We start from the raw sequence: 19181 nt of genomic DNA, 5'->3' as shown, positions 1-19181 counted from the left end.
CTGTTCTCCAATAATTTGGTGGAGCAAAGAAAATTCTGTCTGTGTTCAGCTTCAGAGAATGCCAATAATACTCTGCACAGCGTTTAAAGCCTATTTTAATTTGCTTTGCCATTTCTTCATTACTTTATTCTGTTCAAGGCCATTCAATGTGTGAATAAAAAGAAATAAACACTGTCACCATGTTGATCAAAGTCATGCCCCCTTTTATATGCATTGTATAAGGAAGGCATATGAGAAAGGGTAGGTCAATCATGCAGTTGCTGTCACCATTTTATCTATCTATCTATCTATCTATCTATCTATCTATCTATCTATCTATGTATATGCATATGCATATGCATATGCATATGTATTATATGTATATGTATTTCCTATTCACGAAACCATCTGCTAAAAATTAAGCAACATTTCTTTAAGGAGCAGCTTTCTGTGATCTCACATACACACCCCTCTTTACAAACGCGGAGGAGATTCTAACACAGGAGGAGGCAATTCCCCCAGAGCCATGGATTACCAAAAAAACCAAACTATGGAAGCAGCAGAGGGGTAAATGGGCTGGGATCTTAAACAGATTAAGGAATCGCAATAAAACTCCTCTGCCTTCAATTTTCCTAACAAATGTACGTTCACTTGCAAATAAGATGGATGAAATACTCCTCTTAAACAAATACTATTCTGATTTTTGCAATTCAGCAGTCCTATGCTTCTCTGAAACCTGGTTAAATGAATCAATTGAAGACAGCAGCCTGCACATTCCAGGGTTTCAGATTGAACGATCAGACAGAATTATAGAAACATCTGGTAAAAAGAAAGGAGGAGGCTTATGCCTATATATTAACAGCAACTGGTGTCAAGATTTAAAAGTAATTTACAAATTCTATGACAACAATTTAGAGACTTTAATTATCAACTGCAAACCATACTATTCGTCTCGTGAATTTTCCTCATTTCTTCTAATTGCTGTTTATGTCCCACCACAAGCCTGTGTAAACAAGGCATTACGAACTCTAGCTGACCAAATCATGGAGGCTGAAGCCAAACACCCTGATTCACTGGCCATTGTTTTAGGAGATCTAAACAAGGCAAAGTTAAGGAAAGAGCTACCAAAATACTTTCAGCATGTCAATTGTCCCACCAGAGGCAAGAATACTTTAGACCATTGCTACACAACACTAAAAGATGCTTATTGGTCTTTACCACGAGCAGCTGTAGGACACTCTGATCATTGCATGATTCACCTTGTACCTGCTTACAGGCAAAGACTTAAAACCACAAAACCAACAATTAAATCAGTGAAGACCTGAACTGAGGAGGCAAAATTAAAGCTACAGGCATGCTTTGACTGCACTGATTGGAATATTTTTGAAGATACCTCTGCAGACCTGGGTGAACTCACAGATACTGTAACATCATATGTCAGATTCTGTGAAGACCTATGTGTACCTACAAGGAATTTGAATATACAGTAACAACAAACCTCAGTTCACATCTAAACTTAAGCAGCTACTTCATTCCAAAGAGGAAGCCTACAGAAAAGGGATAAAATGCTGTACAATCAGGCCAGAAATGTATTAACAAGGGAGATCAGAGCAGCAAACTTTTCAGCAACTCTGAAAAGCTAAAGAATCCGTTTTCAGCAAATGAACCAGCAAACATGTGGAAAACTCTTAAAAATATCACCGGCTATGGCAAACCTCCTTCCCAGGCTGACGGTAATCAACAACTGGCAGATGACCTGAATGAGTTTTACTGCAGGTTTGAAAGGAAACTACAGCCACCTATCTCCACAACCCCCATCTCAGACACACCAACAACAGCCAAGCCTCCTACAACTGACCCCATCCCATTGGGTTCACAACCTCTAGTGATCACAGAAAAGGAAGTGCAGGATCTATTTCACAGACAAAAGCCAGGAAAAGCTGCAGGCCCAGACAAGATAACTCCTTCTTGCTTAAAAGTCTGTGCTGACCAATTGACCCACATCTTCACCCATATTTTCAATAAATCACTAGAGATGTGCTATGTTCCTTCTTGCTTCAAACGCTCTACCATCATCCCAGTGCCGAAGAACCCCACCATCAAGGAACTGAATGACTATAGACCAGTTGCTTTAACATCTGTAGTCATGAAAACCTTTGAAAGGCTAGTGCTTTCCTACTTGAAAACCATCATGGATCCACTGTTAGACCCCTTGCAATTTGCATACCGAGCAAATAGATCAACAGATGATGCTGTTAATATGGCTCTGCACTACATCCTACAACATCTTGAGTCTCCAAAGACCTATACAAGGGTCCTTTTTGTAGACTTTAGTTCAGCATTCAATACCATCATTCCAGACACTCTTCTAACTAAGCTAAACCAGCTATAGGTACCGGAATAGACTTGTAAGTGGATCACAAGCTTCCTAACAAACAGGAAGCAGCAGGTGAAGCTAAGCAAAATCACATCAGATACTTGTACAATTAGCACAGGGCCCCCCCAAGGCTGTGTACTCTCCCCATTTCTCTTTTCTCTGTATACCAATGACTGCATCTTCAATGATCCGTCTGTTAAACTACTGAAGCTCGCAGATGACACAACAGTGATTGGTTTCATTCAAGACAATGACGAATCCACATATAGACAAGAGGTTGAACAACTAGCCTCGTGGTGCAACCAAAACAATCTGGAACTGAACATACTCAAAACCGTAGAAATGGTAGAAACTTCCACCTCTCACAATACTAGATAACACAGTATCAACAGTAGAAACCCTTAAATTTCTAGGTTCTATCATATCGCAAGATCTAAAATGGACAGCTAACATCAAAAATGTCATCAAAAAAGCAGAACAAAGAATGTTCTTTCTGCACCAACTCAGAAAACTCAAACTGCCCAAGGAGCTGCTGATCCAGTTCTACAGAGAATTATTGAGTCTGTCATCTGCACCTTTATAACTATCTGGTTTGGTTCTGCAACCCAACAAGATAGACACAGACTTCAGATTAGAACTGCAGAAAAAACAATTGCTACCAAACTGCCTTCCATTGAGGACCTGTATACTGCACGAATCAAAAAGACGGCTTTGAAAATATTACAGATCCCTCACATCCTGGACATAAAATGTTCCAACTCCTTCCCTCAAAATGACACTATAGAGAACTGCGCACCAGAACAACTAGACACAAGAATAGTTTTTTCCCGAATGCCATCACTCTGCTAAACAAATAATTCCCTCAACACTGTCAAACTATTTACTAAATCTGCACTACTATTAATCTTCTCATCGTTCCCATCACAAATCTCTTTCCACTTATGACTGTAACTTTGTTGCTGGTAATCCTTATAATTTATATTGATATTGATTGTTCCTGATTGCTTATTTTAGCCTATGACTATCATTAAGTGTTGTATCATTAAGTGTTAAATTTGTACCCTATGACTATCATTAAATGTTGTAAGTGTTGAACCTTGATGAAGGTATCTTTTCTTTTATGTACACTGAGAGCATATGAACCAAGACAAATTCCTTGTGTGTCCAATCACAGTTGGCCAATAAAAATTCTATTCTATTCTATGTATATGTATATGTATATGTATATGTATATGTATATGTATATGTATATGTATATGTATATGTATATGTATATGTATATATATTGACCCCTCTCTTTAATCTCTTCAACCTACTTTACTCCTGAATCAAGTAAAAGTGGCCATTTTTAATATCAACTGGATGCAACATACTTATTTATACAGACTAGTACCAAGTACTTATTAGTAATTTTATCACTCACCTTTTCTCCGGGACCACCTGTATTACCCTAGAACAAAATTTTGAAAGATAAAAGGAAAACGTAAGAAATGACAGCATCATACAACACAAGAAATCATGTATAGTAGACTTGATATGGCTTTGAATGTTTAATAAGAAGCAATAGTTAGTGCAAGAATTAGCATAATTATAGTCACAGAAATCTATGTGATTAATCATTATAGTCACCTCTTTCCCTAAGCTAGCATCTCTGACACTGTCTTTTACTGGGCTCCCAGTTAATTTCTAATCCTTTATAGCACCCCTACAAGCATTTTAATGACACATTTAATCTTAAAACTGTCACTGAATTCACATATTATAAAACTGTGTTAAATGTTAAAAAAGTGAAGTTGATAAATATCTGTCTCATATAAATACAGAAGAACATTAAATATAATTTTGAAACATGGTATTTTGCCAGTTGGATCAAACAATCCTCATATAATAAACATGACTGTTTTTCAGAATTATTGCTTTTAAAATGTACATACAATCTTTTGATCTATAGGCCATTAAGATTATTTCTAAAAATTAAGGAACTATAAAAGAATTATTTCTCACATACTATTTTGTATTCTCTTTTCTCTACATCTACATGTTAATGTATTTCCAGTTTATCTGGACTTGAAAGCAGTTAAGTCAATTGTGTATCGAGACATGTTAGTGTAACAGATGTTAAAAAAATATGTAAATAAGCAAATAGCCCATTGGGTCAGGAAAAAACAAATGGTATGGGTAACAACGCAAAAAACAAAACACCACAACAAACCATCAATTTAGGGAAACCTTCCTAAACACTGTAAAGGATATAATTCTTAGGATTTAAGTGCTAAATAACATTTAGTCTAGCTGTTTGGAGGTGAATATGTAGCATAAAACTCTCTTTTACACTGCCCTATTTTTCTGGGCATAATGTCCTTACATCACAGATGTAAGAGATCAAACTCCTTACTTTGTAAAATACTTTCCCATTCTACATGTAGTTTTTTTTTAAAAAACTATGGCCATAGAGCAAGGGTGTTAAACTTGAGACCCGTGGGCGAATGTGTCATGGGCTGGCCACGCCCATGCCCGGTTTAGCAAAGAAGGGGAATGTCACAATGTCACGTGACAATGCAAATTTGGCACCCCTGCCATAGAGGTATGTAATAAAAAAGTGCACCTTTATTTTGTGTGAGGAAGAATTTTGTAAAGGAAGTAGCTGAGTACAGAAAGATTTAAAACTCCTATTCATAGTGCCTAGTGACCAGGTTCAAAATCAAACTCAGACATTTGTTTTAATGTAAACTCAAAAACAAAACAAGAATTGAACAGAGGGCCTCTGGTGGCTCAACAGACTAATGCAGTCTGTTATTAACACAGCTGCTTGCAATTACTGCAAGTTCAAGTCCCACCAGGCCCAAGGTTGACTCAGCCTTCCATCCTTTATACGATAGGAAAAATGAGGACCCAGATTGTTGGGGGCAATAAAAGTTGACTTTGTATATAATATACATATGGATGAGACTACTGCTTAACACAATGTAAGCCGCCCTGAGTCTTCGGAGAAGGGCGGGGTATAAATTCAAAAAAAACAAAAAACAAACAAACAAACAAACATTAAATTCATTGAATGAATGAATATACAAATGAATGAATAAATGTGGTCATAGCCAGAATACTTCATTCATTCACCCATTTTTGTACTAAAAATACATTTAATATATTGTGTAGCTCAGCCTTAGGTAGTCCTGCAGGAGTGGATGCAAAAAAGTCAAGATGACAGCCGTGATCACATTTATCAAAGCCTTACACTTTTCTATGTGCTTTAAACATGTGATTGCATATTTAATTTTAAATTTAATTTTATATTAAATTTAATTTAAATTTCATATTTAATTTTTGGAGCCCACCCCTTTTTTCTTTGCAAATGCTTCTGTTCAACTCATGTACACTATTACATTGCTATAAGATAACTGATAAAGAAGAGAGGAAAAACAAATATTTCCACACTCTATTACAATACTTTAATTGTATATATGGAAAAAGTCTGTATTTTTGCATTATTATTCTTCACTCCCAAAATCATAAATGCTATCCGTCTACAACATAGATCAATTAGTTTCTAATCCAGTAGTTGTTAGGCACCGAGAAAGAACATAGTGCTTGGAGTAACAAACCTTGAAGCCCATTGGTCCTCTTATACCTGGCAATCCCATCAAACCTAAATCTCCCTTTTCACCCTAAAAGAAACAATAAAGAAAATTACTCATAATGGCCAGGTTTTATTGCAATGGTTGCACTAGTTGACAGCTGAACAGAAATTTGTGCCATTTCAGTATTTCTTAATATATCGATGTCATGGAAAATTACAATACATAAAATGAGTTCAACACCAATTCTTTGCACAGTACAGTAAGCAAATGAGCATAGATGCTTCTTACCATTGGTTATAATTAATCTGGATGGCACTGAGCCAATTTGATGGTTTGTATCACAGGGTAAGGCAGGGATGGGCAGGTTCTGATGGCCATTTATTTTTGGAAGGGGAGGCAACAAGATTCAGTGGCCATGAAACATTTAGGAAGATTTTCTATCCCATTTTTAAAGGGCATTGAGCTAATTCAGGTTTATGCTTCAAAATTTCTGTATTTCTGACATTAGGAAACTATCCCACCAGTTGTCAGCAATCACATTGCCAAATTTCCTGATCGGTGGAAGAGATTGCAACAAAGAGGGCCTCTTCTTGTGCTTTCAAAGAACAGTTTGTCAGTGATTTAGTGTTCCCTGATAATCTCCCATTCATGTATTAACCAGACACACTGATTATATGGTTAGCTTCCTACTGACCAACTGTAGCCAACACTCCCACTGCTTTCTCACAGATGCTCTAAAGAAGAAAACATGTTCTTATTGATATAATAATGTCAAACCATAACATAACATAACAACAGAGTTGGAAGGGACCTTGGAGGCCTTCTAGTCCAACCCCCTGCCTAGGCAGGAACCCTACACCATCTCAGTCAGATGGTTATCCAACATTTTCTTAAAAATTTCCAGTGTTGGAGCATTCACAACTTCTGCAGGCAAGTCGTTCCACTTATTAATTGTTCTAACTGTCAGGAAATTTCTCCTTAGTTCTAAGTTGCTTCTTTCTTTGATCAGTTTCCACCCATTGCTTCTTGTTCTACCCTCAGGTGCTTTGGAGAACAGCCCGACTCCCTCTTCTTTGTGGCAACCCCTGAGATATTGGAACACAGCTATCATGTCTCCCCTAGTCCTTCTTTTTATTAAACTAGACATACCCAGTTCCTGCAACCATTCTTCATATGTTTTAGCCTCCAGTCCTCTAATCATCTTTGTTGCTCTTCTCTGCACTCTTTCTAGAGTCTCAACATCTTTTTTACATCGTGGCGACCAAAACTGGATGCAATATTCCAAGTGTGGCCTTACCAAGGCATTATAAAGTGGCACTAACACTTCACGTGATCTTGATTCTATCCCTCTGTTTATGCAGCCCAGAACTGTGTTGGCTTTTTTGGCAGCTGCTGCACACTGCTGGCTCATATCTAAATGGTTATCCACTAGGACTCCAAGATCCCTCTCACAGATACTACTATTGAGCAAGGTACCACATATCACATAATATAATTTCACTATCTTTATAAAGATAACAATAGATAGAAATTTATACCTGTAAAGGATGTTTGTAGCTCAGGGCTGAAATGAGGGATCGTTGGTGCTCTCTGAGCTTGTTTGTTTTCTTGCAGATGTTTCAATACCCAAACTAGGTAATATTATCAGTGCTAGTAAGGAGTGAGGTTTGTTTCAATTTGTATTCTAGTGGCTTGTCCAGTTGGTGTTGGTGGGAATGGTTTTGGTGGTTTGTTGTTGTTTTTGGTTGGGCTGTTTACTGTGGTTTGTTTGGCAGTTCTTTGATCGGAGTATTTTTCACATCTTAATTGTTGGTCTAATGTTAATCTTGATGCTAAATTCTGCTCATCTGGGTGTTGAATGCTGGTGGGAAGATGTTTTGGTCGTCTTTTTTGGCTTATTGATTGTCTCTTTTGAATAGTTTCTCTGTTTATCTCTATGTGCCTGTTGATCGTCGATTTGGCTGAGTGCCAATCTTCCAGAAATTTTCTAGCATTTTTGGATTTTGCTTGGTCAAGGATGGTCAGGATTTCCAGTTGAAACAATGGTTAAGTTTGTCAATATGTTGTGAAATTAAAGAGTTTTCATCATGTCTTCTGACTACTAGTTAGTGTTCATGGATAAATTCAACTAGCCTTCTATCTGTTTGTCCTACATAGTGACTGTTACAGTCTTTAGACTGTATGACCTGTTTCTTTTTTCTGCTGTTCATTGCTGCAATGTGTCTGTGCTCATCTAAACAGTTCTTACACAGTTTCTCTTGTGGGAGGTTGGATTATTACTTTGGCAGTGGAGTACTTGGTTGGTATGGATGGTTTTTCAGCACACCTGTATTTTAGTTTGCCATTGTACTCTCTGCTGATAAGAATATCCATGACAGGTAGCATGTTGTTATTTTCTTCTTCCCTTGTGAATTAGATTTCTTTGAAGATGTTGCTGATTGGTTCTTTTTTATTATGGTAAAGATGTTATCTAAATACCTGATCCAAATTTTGGATTGTATGTGTGGGAGTACTTTCAATTCCAGACAATTCCCAAAATATATAACTCTATATGAATAATTAATTTCAATTAAACTTTGTTGTTACATGAAATCTGGTGTTTGGACATCATCTACCCAAAGCACACAACAGATTTTTCAAACTCATCATTTATTAGCAACCTTCCTTTATAAGAAATACCTTGGGTTTCAATAAGATTATAATTTACATTATAAATAAGCTGATTGACAAATCACTCATCAGTAGCTTAATCTTACCTTTAGTCCCATTGGACCAGGCCATCCAATTGATCCTGGCATTCCAGGGACACCTGGAGGACCTCGACTGCCCTTCAAAAAAACAGAAGATAGAGTAAATTAAATGAAATTAATTAAATTAATCAGTTATAATAGCATGGGTGCTCAAATAATTTCAACATTCATAATGACTGTAATGGAGTAACTTCAACTAGTAATTAGTTCCCTACTTTACATACACCATCAGAAATTATCCATGACCATGGAGCACCCAGAAAGCCAATGTGCTCATCCGTTCCTCATCTGTCACTTCATTGCAGCCATTCCATCAGGTATCAGGAAAGGGAGAATTAGATCTGGCAAGTAAATGGCTGTTGGAATAGGAAGGTCTTGACCAGGTATTGAAAGAGAAGGGGAGCCTAAAGATTTCTTGGAAACGGAAGAACTTCTATTTCAACTATAGAGAATAGATATGTGATATATATATCTCTCAGATTAATGCATGTTTATCAGTGTTTAATGTCATGTAGAACTTTTATAACATATCTACATGCCTTAGTATATGCACAAAAGCAGCCTTCCCCAACCTGAACCCATTTTAGATGTATGGACTTCAATTTTCAGTATTCTCAGCAATGCCAATATTGGTTGGAGGACTCTGGCCACTGAAGTCCACACCTGGAATTAAATTAAGTTGGGAAAAACTTCTAGAAATCAGCTTTCCCAATTGTGTTGGACTACAACTTCCATCACCCACATCTAGCATGACCTTGCTGAGTGGAAGTCAGGGGTTGCAATCCAACACACCATGAAGGTATCAGGTTGAAGATGGTTGCTGCAAGCCTTATAATGTAAGAGATCTTATGCGTTTTGTCTTATACCTTTCTTCCTGGTCTTCCAATCTCACCCTGTCAGAGAAAATAATACATCAGTAGGAGTCACAAACAATTTGAATGTAGCTGGACATTTTTAATTTGGTTGATTATCAAGAACAGAGGAAAGCATCATGTGACAGATTCCTATAGTCTTTTTTTATATTCAGGACTTCTGTTAATCTTGGGACTAAGTTAGAAACTCCTAAAATGAATATTGGAGGGAAAAACAGTGATGACCCAAACACCCAAACACCGAAACTCTTCCAGGTTTTGGGGGAGACAAGTTTGGGGGGAAACCAGATGACTTCTCTAAGATTAAAAAAATCTTTAAATGTGTTTAGATGACATAGTTAGATTGTTTTTTTTCTGAGCAGGAATCTTGCATAATCAAGATTCTGACCATCCAGAGGACAGAAAGGATCTTCAGTAAGTCAAAATTGAAGCTTCTCTTCAATCTTTCCAGTTCAACCTACAATGGTCAAGAGAAAATGCAAGAACCAGAAGGTACATTCCAAACTCCCACTATTGAGATATGAAAACAATAAAATCTGGATTACAAAAATCTAAATGGCAGCAAATATTTAATTTCTGAATCTCTTTGCTGCCATGTATATGGATTTTTGAAGCCCAGATCTGACAGCCTTAAGATACGATCTCATACTCTGATATGCTTTGTTTAAAGTAGTAATTTCTTCTGCAAAAAATTAGACTTAGATGGTAGCAAAGAAATTTTTAAAAATACCCTCTTTGGGTTTTAAAGATTAGTTATGGGAACCATCCTTACAGGTAATCTCCATTTCTACAACTATCAGCATAATCAGCTTGCATTCCATGTTTGCATACTTGTATGAACAAATTCCCCCAAGGGGTTTTTTTTATGTTAACAAAAGAATTTTGGAGCTTACTTTTACTCCCTTTGGTCCTTTCACACCAGGAATACCTTGTGGGCCCTAAAAATAGAAGTATGGTGTTTAAATACCTTCATCATGCAATTTGTTCACTGACTTGCCAGTAATAACTTCTGACTCAACAGAGTTTTTCTTATTTCTTCTTGAAAGAATCTATACCAAGTTTAGACACTTCAATTTGTCTTTAATTTGGACAGAAAACTTCACATGCAACATGGTTCATGTCTGTTAGAGCAGCCTCTACTATTTTGGCCTCATTTAAAGTTCAGTTTTTAGGACTTTTTACACCTAATGACAGATGAAAGATGATTCCAAAAAGGCTTTTATTGTCCAACCTCCTGATAAACTCTGGAATATTGTTAGTGACTCAGAATTACATTTTCTTACCGTTGTAATTCTGTCCTTTGCCTTCACATCTGCTTACATATTTGTTTCTAGAAATATTCCTTAAGGAACAATTAGACTGTGCTTTAATTTGGTAGAATTCAAAACCTTTCATATGGAAACACTACATAAAATATAGTGGAGAGACTGGATGGAAGCATAACGTCTGGAATTTGGGGGTGGGGGAATGATTCCGTTTTAACAAAGCCAATGAAAAAAGTAGAAAAACCATTTTGGTTAAGTTAGATTAGGCTCCCAGAACTGGCCCAGATGGAAATGAAGCTGGCAAGCACATCTGCCTGAATCTTATGCTACAACAATGGGGAAACTTAAAAGGAAAGAATTGGCAGCAACAGCCATATTAGATTTCCAGACCCCTGGATATGCTGAGAGGGGACATATGGGGACATATGGGCACCGGTTCAGCCCTAAGTGTACCACTACTTCCACTAGCCATTTTCAAAATTACGCATTTTAGTAGAAAATCAAAAGTTTGCCTAAGTCTCTAAAATCAAATAGAGGTGGTATGTTCAAAAAGTAGCAAATAATTATAGTTTAAAATGAATATTTCTGAAACTTTTAATGTTTCTCCTTTGTTTAAAACAATCTGGACCCATCAAGTAAGACTTAAGATTTCAGAATCATAGAATTTCATGGACCTATAGAAACACTGGATTCATTACTTATTTATATAATTTATTTAATATTTAATTGCTTACATATTTAAACCAGTCTATTTAAAAAGCACTAAAAGCATCTTTTGCCTTGATGGCTCAACAAGTATATTAACCAAATGAAGGCCCTATAAATATAATTAAAGTAAGGAGGCTGCTTTCTTTGCATCATTCCCAGTCTTCCTCTCATTGTGCCGCTTCTATTCTTCTTCCATGCCATTTCACAAAATAACTTATCAGAAATCCTGTCCCCGAAGACCACATTATAAAATATATTATAAAATATTATAAAATATGACTTCTGTAACAGAATCATCAGTGCTTGGAACACTTTACCTGACTCTGTGGTCTCTTCCCATAATCCCAAAAGCTTTAACCAAAAACTTTCTAATATTGACCTCACCCCATTCCTAAGAGAACCATAAGGGGCGTGCATAAGAGCACAAACATGCCTACCGTTCCTGTCCTATTGTTTTTCTTTTTCTTCTTCTTATATATATATATGCTTATACCTCCTAATATTTACTCATATATATGTTTATATACTATATAATCTTTTTGTATGATATTTATATATATTGTTGTGACAAAATAAAATAAATTAAAATTAAATTAAAATAAATTTGTCCTTCCAAAATAAAGTACTAACCTGGGGGCCAGGAGGTCCTGGGGGGCATACAGATTCTGCACAGGGAGATTGTGTTATTTGAAGCTCTTGACACAAGTTTTTCAGATCCAGAGAAAACAACATCTAAGAAATTAAAAGGAGGAAGGGAGGCACAAAAGGACATAAAAGGTAAAATCTGCTTTGAGTTGAGTTTAACTCTTAATAACTATATGGATATATCCATGCAATTTTCTTAGTAAGAGCATGGAAGGGATTTGCCATTGTCTTTTTCTAGATGCTTAGCTAAAGCTTCAATAATTTTATTTTGGCTTCCCATCCAAGTATCAACAATGCCTGACTTTACTTAGCTTCTGAGAGCCAATAAGGTTGATGAGGTTGAATAAAATCCCACTAGAATTTAGCTTGATGACTAGGAACTTCCTGATCTATGCATGTATTTATTTCTTAGCAATATTACAAATCATTTGTATGGTCTGCTCCTGGAATGTTTTTTCAGTTTCCTAATTCTTCCCATAGTTTCCTGGAGATCTTACATCCAAAAACTAACTGGGCCCAATCCTGTTTAGCTTCCCAATATAAATGCCCAATATACATGCACGTAGGCCAATGTCAGAACAGATGAATAAATATTTGTATATTTAGTACCCACATGCTTCTTTCATCAATTCATGGGTCATCTAGATATTTTCCAATTTCTGATTTCCCAAGTTCTATCCAACATTTTTGGAAAAAGAATTCTAGCTCAATAACTGGATTCCCTTCGCATTAAGCAATGGTTTGATGCATAATCTAGAAATAGCTGGATTCACCTATGACACTAAATTCTACATCATGGTTTACATGCTACAAAGGTCAACATGCTAAGCAGTGGTGGGATTCAGCCAGTTCTGTCTGGTTCAGGCAAACCAGTAGCAGTGACTGCGGTAGACTCCTCCCACCCACCCAGATGTAATGCCATCCTATTTTGCCACATTTTGGAGGCCATGGGTATGCACAGAAGGCATGCATGCAAGCAAAGAGCATGTGTGGAAGGCCAAGTACATCCCACCTCTGATGCTAAGCCATAGCAAGATTTATCCTTCGTGAGACTTAAGGCTACCAATGGTTATAAGCCATTTCTGTTACTAATAGAATAGATGTTTCTGGGGCACATGAGTTGCTACTGAGTTCACATATGTATATGCCTGTTTGGCCTCTGTGGGAATAGAATATCAGACTACACTGGATTTCGATCTGGCTGTTATCACCTTCTTTCTACAACACAACTTCCTCAACCAAAATAGACCTTCCTGCTTGTAGCACAAATTGCAAGTAGCAGATGCTCCCAGAAATAGCATCTCCCAATAAAGCAGCTACCATATGTTGGGAATACAGGGTAGTTCTCTATTTACGACCGTAATTGAGCCAGGGATTAGAGTCATAAATTATGATGAACACTAAGCAAGTTGACATATGAATAAAATACATTCATAGAGAATAAAAAGATACAACACTTAGTGATAGTCAAGGTTACTAATGAGCTATAAAATCATACTAGGAAACAAATAAAAATAATATAATTGAAATATACAAGCAATATGATTATAGTAATAAGCGGGAAGAGATAGATATTTGTAAGGAAGACAAGAATAATAGTAATACAGTCTCAGTAAATTATTTGACAGTGTTGTGGGAATTAGTTGTTAAGCAGAGTGATGGCGTTCAGGAAAATAATAATAATAATAATAATAATAATAATAATAATAATAATAATAATAATAATAATAATAATAATAATAATAATAATAATAATATCAGAGTTGGAAGGGACCTTGGAGGTCTTCCTGCCCAGGCAGGAAACCTTACACCATTGCAGACAAATGGCTATCCAACATTTTCTTAAAAATTTCCAGTGTTGGAGCATTTACAACTTCTGCAGGCAAGTTGTTCCACTTATTAATTGTTCTAACTGTCAGGAAATTTCTCCTTAGTTCTAGGTTGCTTCTCTCCTTGATTAGTTTCCACCCATTGCTTCTTGTTCTACCCTCAGGTGCTTTGGAGAATAGTTTGACTCCCTCTTCTTTGTGGCAGCCCCTGAGATATTGGAATACTATCATGTCTCCCCTAGTCCTTCTTTTCATTAAACTTAAACATACCCAGTTCCTGCAACCGTTCTTCATATGTTTTAGCCTCCAGTCCCCTAATCATCTTCGTTGCTCTTCTCTGCACTCTTTCTAGAGTCTCAACATCCTTTTTACATCGTGGCGACCAAAACTGAATGCAATATTCCAAGTGTGGCCTTATCAAGGCATTATAAAGTGGTATTAGCACTTCACGTGATCTTGAGTCTATCCCTCTGTTTATGCAGCCCAGAATTGTGTTGGCTTTTTTGGCAGCTGCTGCGCACTGCTGGCTCATATCTAAATGGTTGTCCACTAGGACTCCAAGATCCCTCTCACAGTTACTACTATTGAGCAAGGTACCACATATCCGGTACCTCCAGTTTCTACTATTGAGCAAGGTACCACATATCCGGTACCTGTGCATTTTGTTTTTTTGGCCTAAATGTAGAACCTTACTTTTTTCACTGTTGAATTTCATTTTGTTAGATAGAACTGTCCTTGTGTCTAGTTGTTTTGGTGTGCAGTGCCATATAGCATCTTTCTGAGGATAGAAATTGAAACAATTTATGATGAGCTTATCCTTTTCCTTCTGAAACAGTAAACTGCAGAAAAAGATTCAACACTTTAAAATAGATAGATAGATAGATAGATAGATAGATAGATAGATAGATAGACAGACAGACAGACAGATAGATAGATGATAGATAGATAGATGAAAAATTCAGAGAAGAATGGATGATAATAGGAGCCGTGGTAGTGCAGTGCTTAAAGTGCAGTATTGTAGACAAACTCTGTTCAAGCCCAGTTCAATCCTGACAGGGTTCAAAGTTGACTCAGCCCTCCATCCTTCTGAGGTCAGTAAAAGGAAGATCCAGATTGTTGGGGGCAATATGTAAATAATGCTTCTAATTGCAAACCTCCCAGAAAGTGCTTCAAAGCACAATAGGGTGCTATATCAGTCTAAATACTATTGCTATATGGGGAACATCCAGCAGCCAATAGGGCCCACAGGCCAGAAGTTACCTATACAGTTTATATTTTGCATATAAATTTTATTTATTTTTTATTTATTAAATTAAATGCCACTCGTCTTACTGTTGAGAGAGATATTGAAATATCATGGGTCAATATAGAACATGTACTGAAAAAAGAAAAAGGATACACTATTACGATTCTTCAGTGCAAACTCAGTTGCATGAAAATATATCACATTTTTCAACTTTCAAATTCCAAACATCAGTGGTGCTCAAAAGTTGTGACATGCCTTTGGGATTGTAAAGATGTTTTGGTTTAATATAATTTAGATGTGCTTGATAAGTAATTACATAAATCTGATACCTTTTTAACATTTTGTCTGTTTCATCATATATTCTTAGCACAAAGTTCTTTTGGTGCAGCCTCACTGGAAATATTGATCTCTTTATGCTGATTTTTATGGCAATTCATTGTATTCTTGGTTTTGTTGCTAGAATTCTTCCTATACTATTGCGTGTTCTATATGTTCACCCAGAGTTCTAGGGCAGCTCATGGAATGTTAGGAGGAATTCAAGGAAGAGGGTAGATTAAATCTGTTTAAGTCGCAATCATGTTCTTGCAATGAAATAATGGCAGTCAATTAGAAAGGATGTTGTGATGAAGAAACATTAAAACTAATATCATACAAAGGTTGGGAAGTCCTCCAATAAATGTGACATGATATAATGGATTTATGCAACTATTAGAAACTGGGTAGTACTGTGGGACGTTTTGTCCAAAAAGGAACATCTTGATATTTCAATAAAAATACATACTCTAATTCAATTTCATGGGATCCTTATTTGCTTCTGATTTGTGACTTATTTATTTATTTTTACATCTAGAAGCCTGATGCTTATGCACTCTTGAGATACAGATATTAAATTACATTTTTATGAATGGCAAATTGAATCTAATCAACTTATTCTATCTGAAATGAAGATGACCCTGTCTTTAAGATTACATCATTTCCCCCAAAGTAAGATGTAAGATGAGATATATGGATGGATGGATAAATAGATAGATGATAGATAGATAGATAGATAGATAGATAGATAGATAGATAGATAGATAGATAGGTAGATGATAGACAGACAGACAGACAGATAGATTAGATAGATAGATAGAAACAGATTTACATATAAGAAAAAAAAACCTGTACAAACCCAGCTTCTCTACCTGTCAATCAAGCCTTGCCAATTCAACTAAGTAAAACCCTTCAAGTTTTCTCTATAATAAATGTTACTTTATGACTCATTGGTACTGTATGTATGTACCAGTGGTTTTGAATATATATTTATCTTCCAGAAGTTATACTGTAGTACAAAACAACAGGATAAAACTATTTATATTGAGTTAATACATATGAAATGCCCATTCATTTGTTTTTAACAGCTGTTGTCAAGAATTAAAATAGAACCCCTCCTCCATTCACAATTACAAGGGGAAAAACCTGTCTTGGCAGGCCTCCAGATTCTCCCTAAAGTTTCCTATTAAATAGCAAAGATCAGGAGTACAAGGGACTAGGGAGAAGGGGGAACACTTTGATAATGCAGGTATTATAGTAGCATAGTTAGACTATTTTGTTTCCTAAAAAAAAGTGCAATATGGGTGTCCACAAGGAGGAAGTAAAAAAGTAAGATGGCAATACACATTAAAAATGGGCGGGGCTTTGATGACATGATTGTGTCCACTATCTTGACTGTTTTTTACCCTTCATCTCCATTCCATGTACACACCTAGTGCAACATTCAAAGGAAAAGCCCATTGTCAAAAGAATAATAAAACACAGAGAAGCTTATTGTAAATAATGAATAAAAACAGAGTGGAATGGAGCATGGTGAGAAAAGGGCAGAAAATAATCTGTAATCCTGTGGCCATTGACAAGTCAATCCTGCCAATTTCTGTATTTTTACATGCAAAGAAGGAGATGTAAATTAAAGCACTCTTCTAAATGATGTCCATTAGAAGAGCTGGTACCTTCCATTTCCTCATCTCTTTCAATCTCATTATTTTTAGTATATGTACTGCTGAAGTGAGTACTCAATCCCATCATTTTTGACATAGGATTATGCTCCACTTAATTTGGCAAGCAATTATAGCACACCTGTAGTATTATGTGAGACCTGTTTGGAAGCACTTTAAACATCAGGATTTGTGACACAGAATCAAATTCTTCTACTTGAATTTTATAGCAGCAATCCCCAATCTTTCCAGTTTGATGGCCTAACACAGGGCGGGGAAGGGGAAGGGATGGTTCGGTGTAAATGGTAACCCACTTGCACAGCCCAGTTCTGTAGTCACAGCCTGCAGGTTGAGGACCCCTGGTTTATAGGACTTACAGACAGATGAAAATTTGTTGCACAAACAGTTTGGCTTACAATGAGATGGAAATAGTTGATCGATAGCAATCATCCAGACTTTAAGGGAAACAACATAATGTCTCTCATTATGAATGTCTTGTCTTCTTATGCTCTTTAATATGTGGAAGCCATATATCACTTTCCATTACTTCATAAGACATGCGCGTTATCCTAAATATGGGGCAATGGATAAGTAGGCAGGTTGCAAAAATAAATATTCTGTTGGCTTGAAACCCCAAGATGCAGAGGCTGAAGCCATATTGCTTAATCTTCAAATACAAATAAAATCAAGGGGAAACATAAGTCAGGATGGCATGAATTTCGTATAGGACCAGAACCAGACCACATGATGCAAAATTAAGAACTGCATTGCAACTCTTGCAAATGTTTCTGCTGGACAGCTGACATAAAGTTATAGATTACAACTTTGTTAAAGAAGCTTTTGCCAAGTCATCACTTAATTTTAAAATCTGCATTTATTTTATTCACAGTTCTACAATTAAATCTTTTAATATCAAAATTATTAATTTCAATTGTATTATATTATTGTTCTGAAATGTACTTAAAATATATAATGCTTTTGAAAAAGAATCACAATGCAATCTTCTTGCATGCTTGCTCAGAAGAAAATCTAGTTAAATTCCATCAATTTTCTCCCAGATAAGTACAGTAGCTACCAGATTATGATTTTAATCTACTTTAATTAGAATTCCATAGTGCCCTATGCTATATGATCTGGTGGTTTCTAACAAAAGGTAAGAAAATATATATGCTAAAATCTATACTTACAGAATCCCACCCATGTGTGAAGTGTGGTGGAGGAAATAATGGTGGTGGTGGCGGAGGAGGGGGAGGAGGAGGAGGAAGAGCAAGAGCGATAAAAGAGCATCCTCGGTTAGTATTGATCCGTTTCTTCTGGTCCAGACAAGGGAGGGCTGTTGGAGAGATTAATTGTGGTCTTTGATGAGCTCCATTTATACTCTCACAAAACTGTATCATGAAACACAAATGTAATATAATTCATTGTATTTGGAGAAAGGTACACTTGCACACATTATTAAAATAATTAAAACTGTGTTGAAATTATATAGAGATAGAGATGACAGAGATAATGAGATATAGGAATGAGGCAATAATAGTCCCAATGTCTTTGTTGCTTTAAGTAGATGCCAGTTTGTCATTCCACTCACCCACCAAGATCACCACTTAAAATATTTTTGCTGCACCATTCAAATCTCTCTTCTTTTTTATTTTTGTCTATGTCTGGACACTTCTGCTCAGTTATCATTTTTGGTCTTCAAAGCATCGGGATCAATCAAAAACAGAACACAGCTGTTTTCCTCAGAACTACCCACAAGATGCAGAGTTGTTCTGGATGACCCAACTAACAGCTGATTAATATGGGAGGGCAAAAATCACCACAAGTAGCCAGCTTCTTGCTATTTCGCTCCACCTCCCCTCAATTCTCTGTCTTATGTGTGTGATTCCTTTCCATCACTGATTTAAAAAAAAAACACAAGGCCAATTATTCTGAGAATGACTGACGAAGTCTACCCTTACTCTG

At 36.4% G+C, this 19181-nt stretch overlaps 1 protein-coding gene across 5 annotated transcripts in view; it reads right to left on the bottom strand.

Moving 5' to 3' along the window:
• The window catches only part of COLQ (collagen like tail subunit of asymmetric acetylcholinesterase), a 66516-nt gene that overhangs the window by 32307 nt on the left and 15028 nt on the right, over window positions 1–19181 (bottom strand). Inside the window, exons 2-9 of one of the 5 annotated variants that reach the window (XM_058179851.1) lie at window positions 18407–18552; window positions 14697–14781; window positions 12160–12261; window positions 10450–10494; window positions 9551–9577; window positions 8691–8762; window positions 5959–6021; window positions 3780–3806 (exon numbers count right to left, since the gene is read on the bottom strand). In XM_058179851.1, coding sequence (XP_058035834.1) covers window positions 3780–3806; window positions 5959–6021; window positions 8691–8762; window positions 9551–9577; window positions 10450–10494; window positions 12160–12261 — 336 coding nt within the window. In that variant the 5' untranslated portion in view covers window positions 14697–14781; window positions 18407–18552. Of the gene's footprint in view, window positions 1–3779; window positions 3807–5958; window positions 6022–8690; window positions 8763–9550; window positions 9578–10449; window positions 10495–12159; window positions 12262–14696; window positions 14782–15578; window positions 18377–18406; window positions 18553–18811; window positions 19064–19181 lie in introns of those variants that run through there. The other 4 variants (XM_058179849.1, XM_058179852.1, XM_058179848.1 and 1 more) reach the window with 4 other exon arrangements.

This window comes from Ahaetulla prasina, chromosome 4 (genome assembly GCF_028640845.1).
Source record: "Ahaetulla prasina isolate Xishuangbanna chromosome 4, ASM2864084v1, whole genome shotgun sequence".
NCBI lineage: Eukaryota > Metazoa > Chordata > Lepidosauria > Squamata > Colubridae > Ahaetulla > Ahaetulla prasina.
This window is presented reverse-complemented; position numbering and strand designations above follow the sequence as displayed.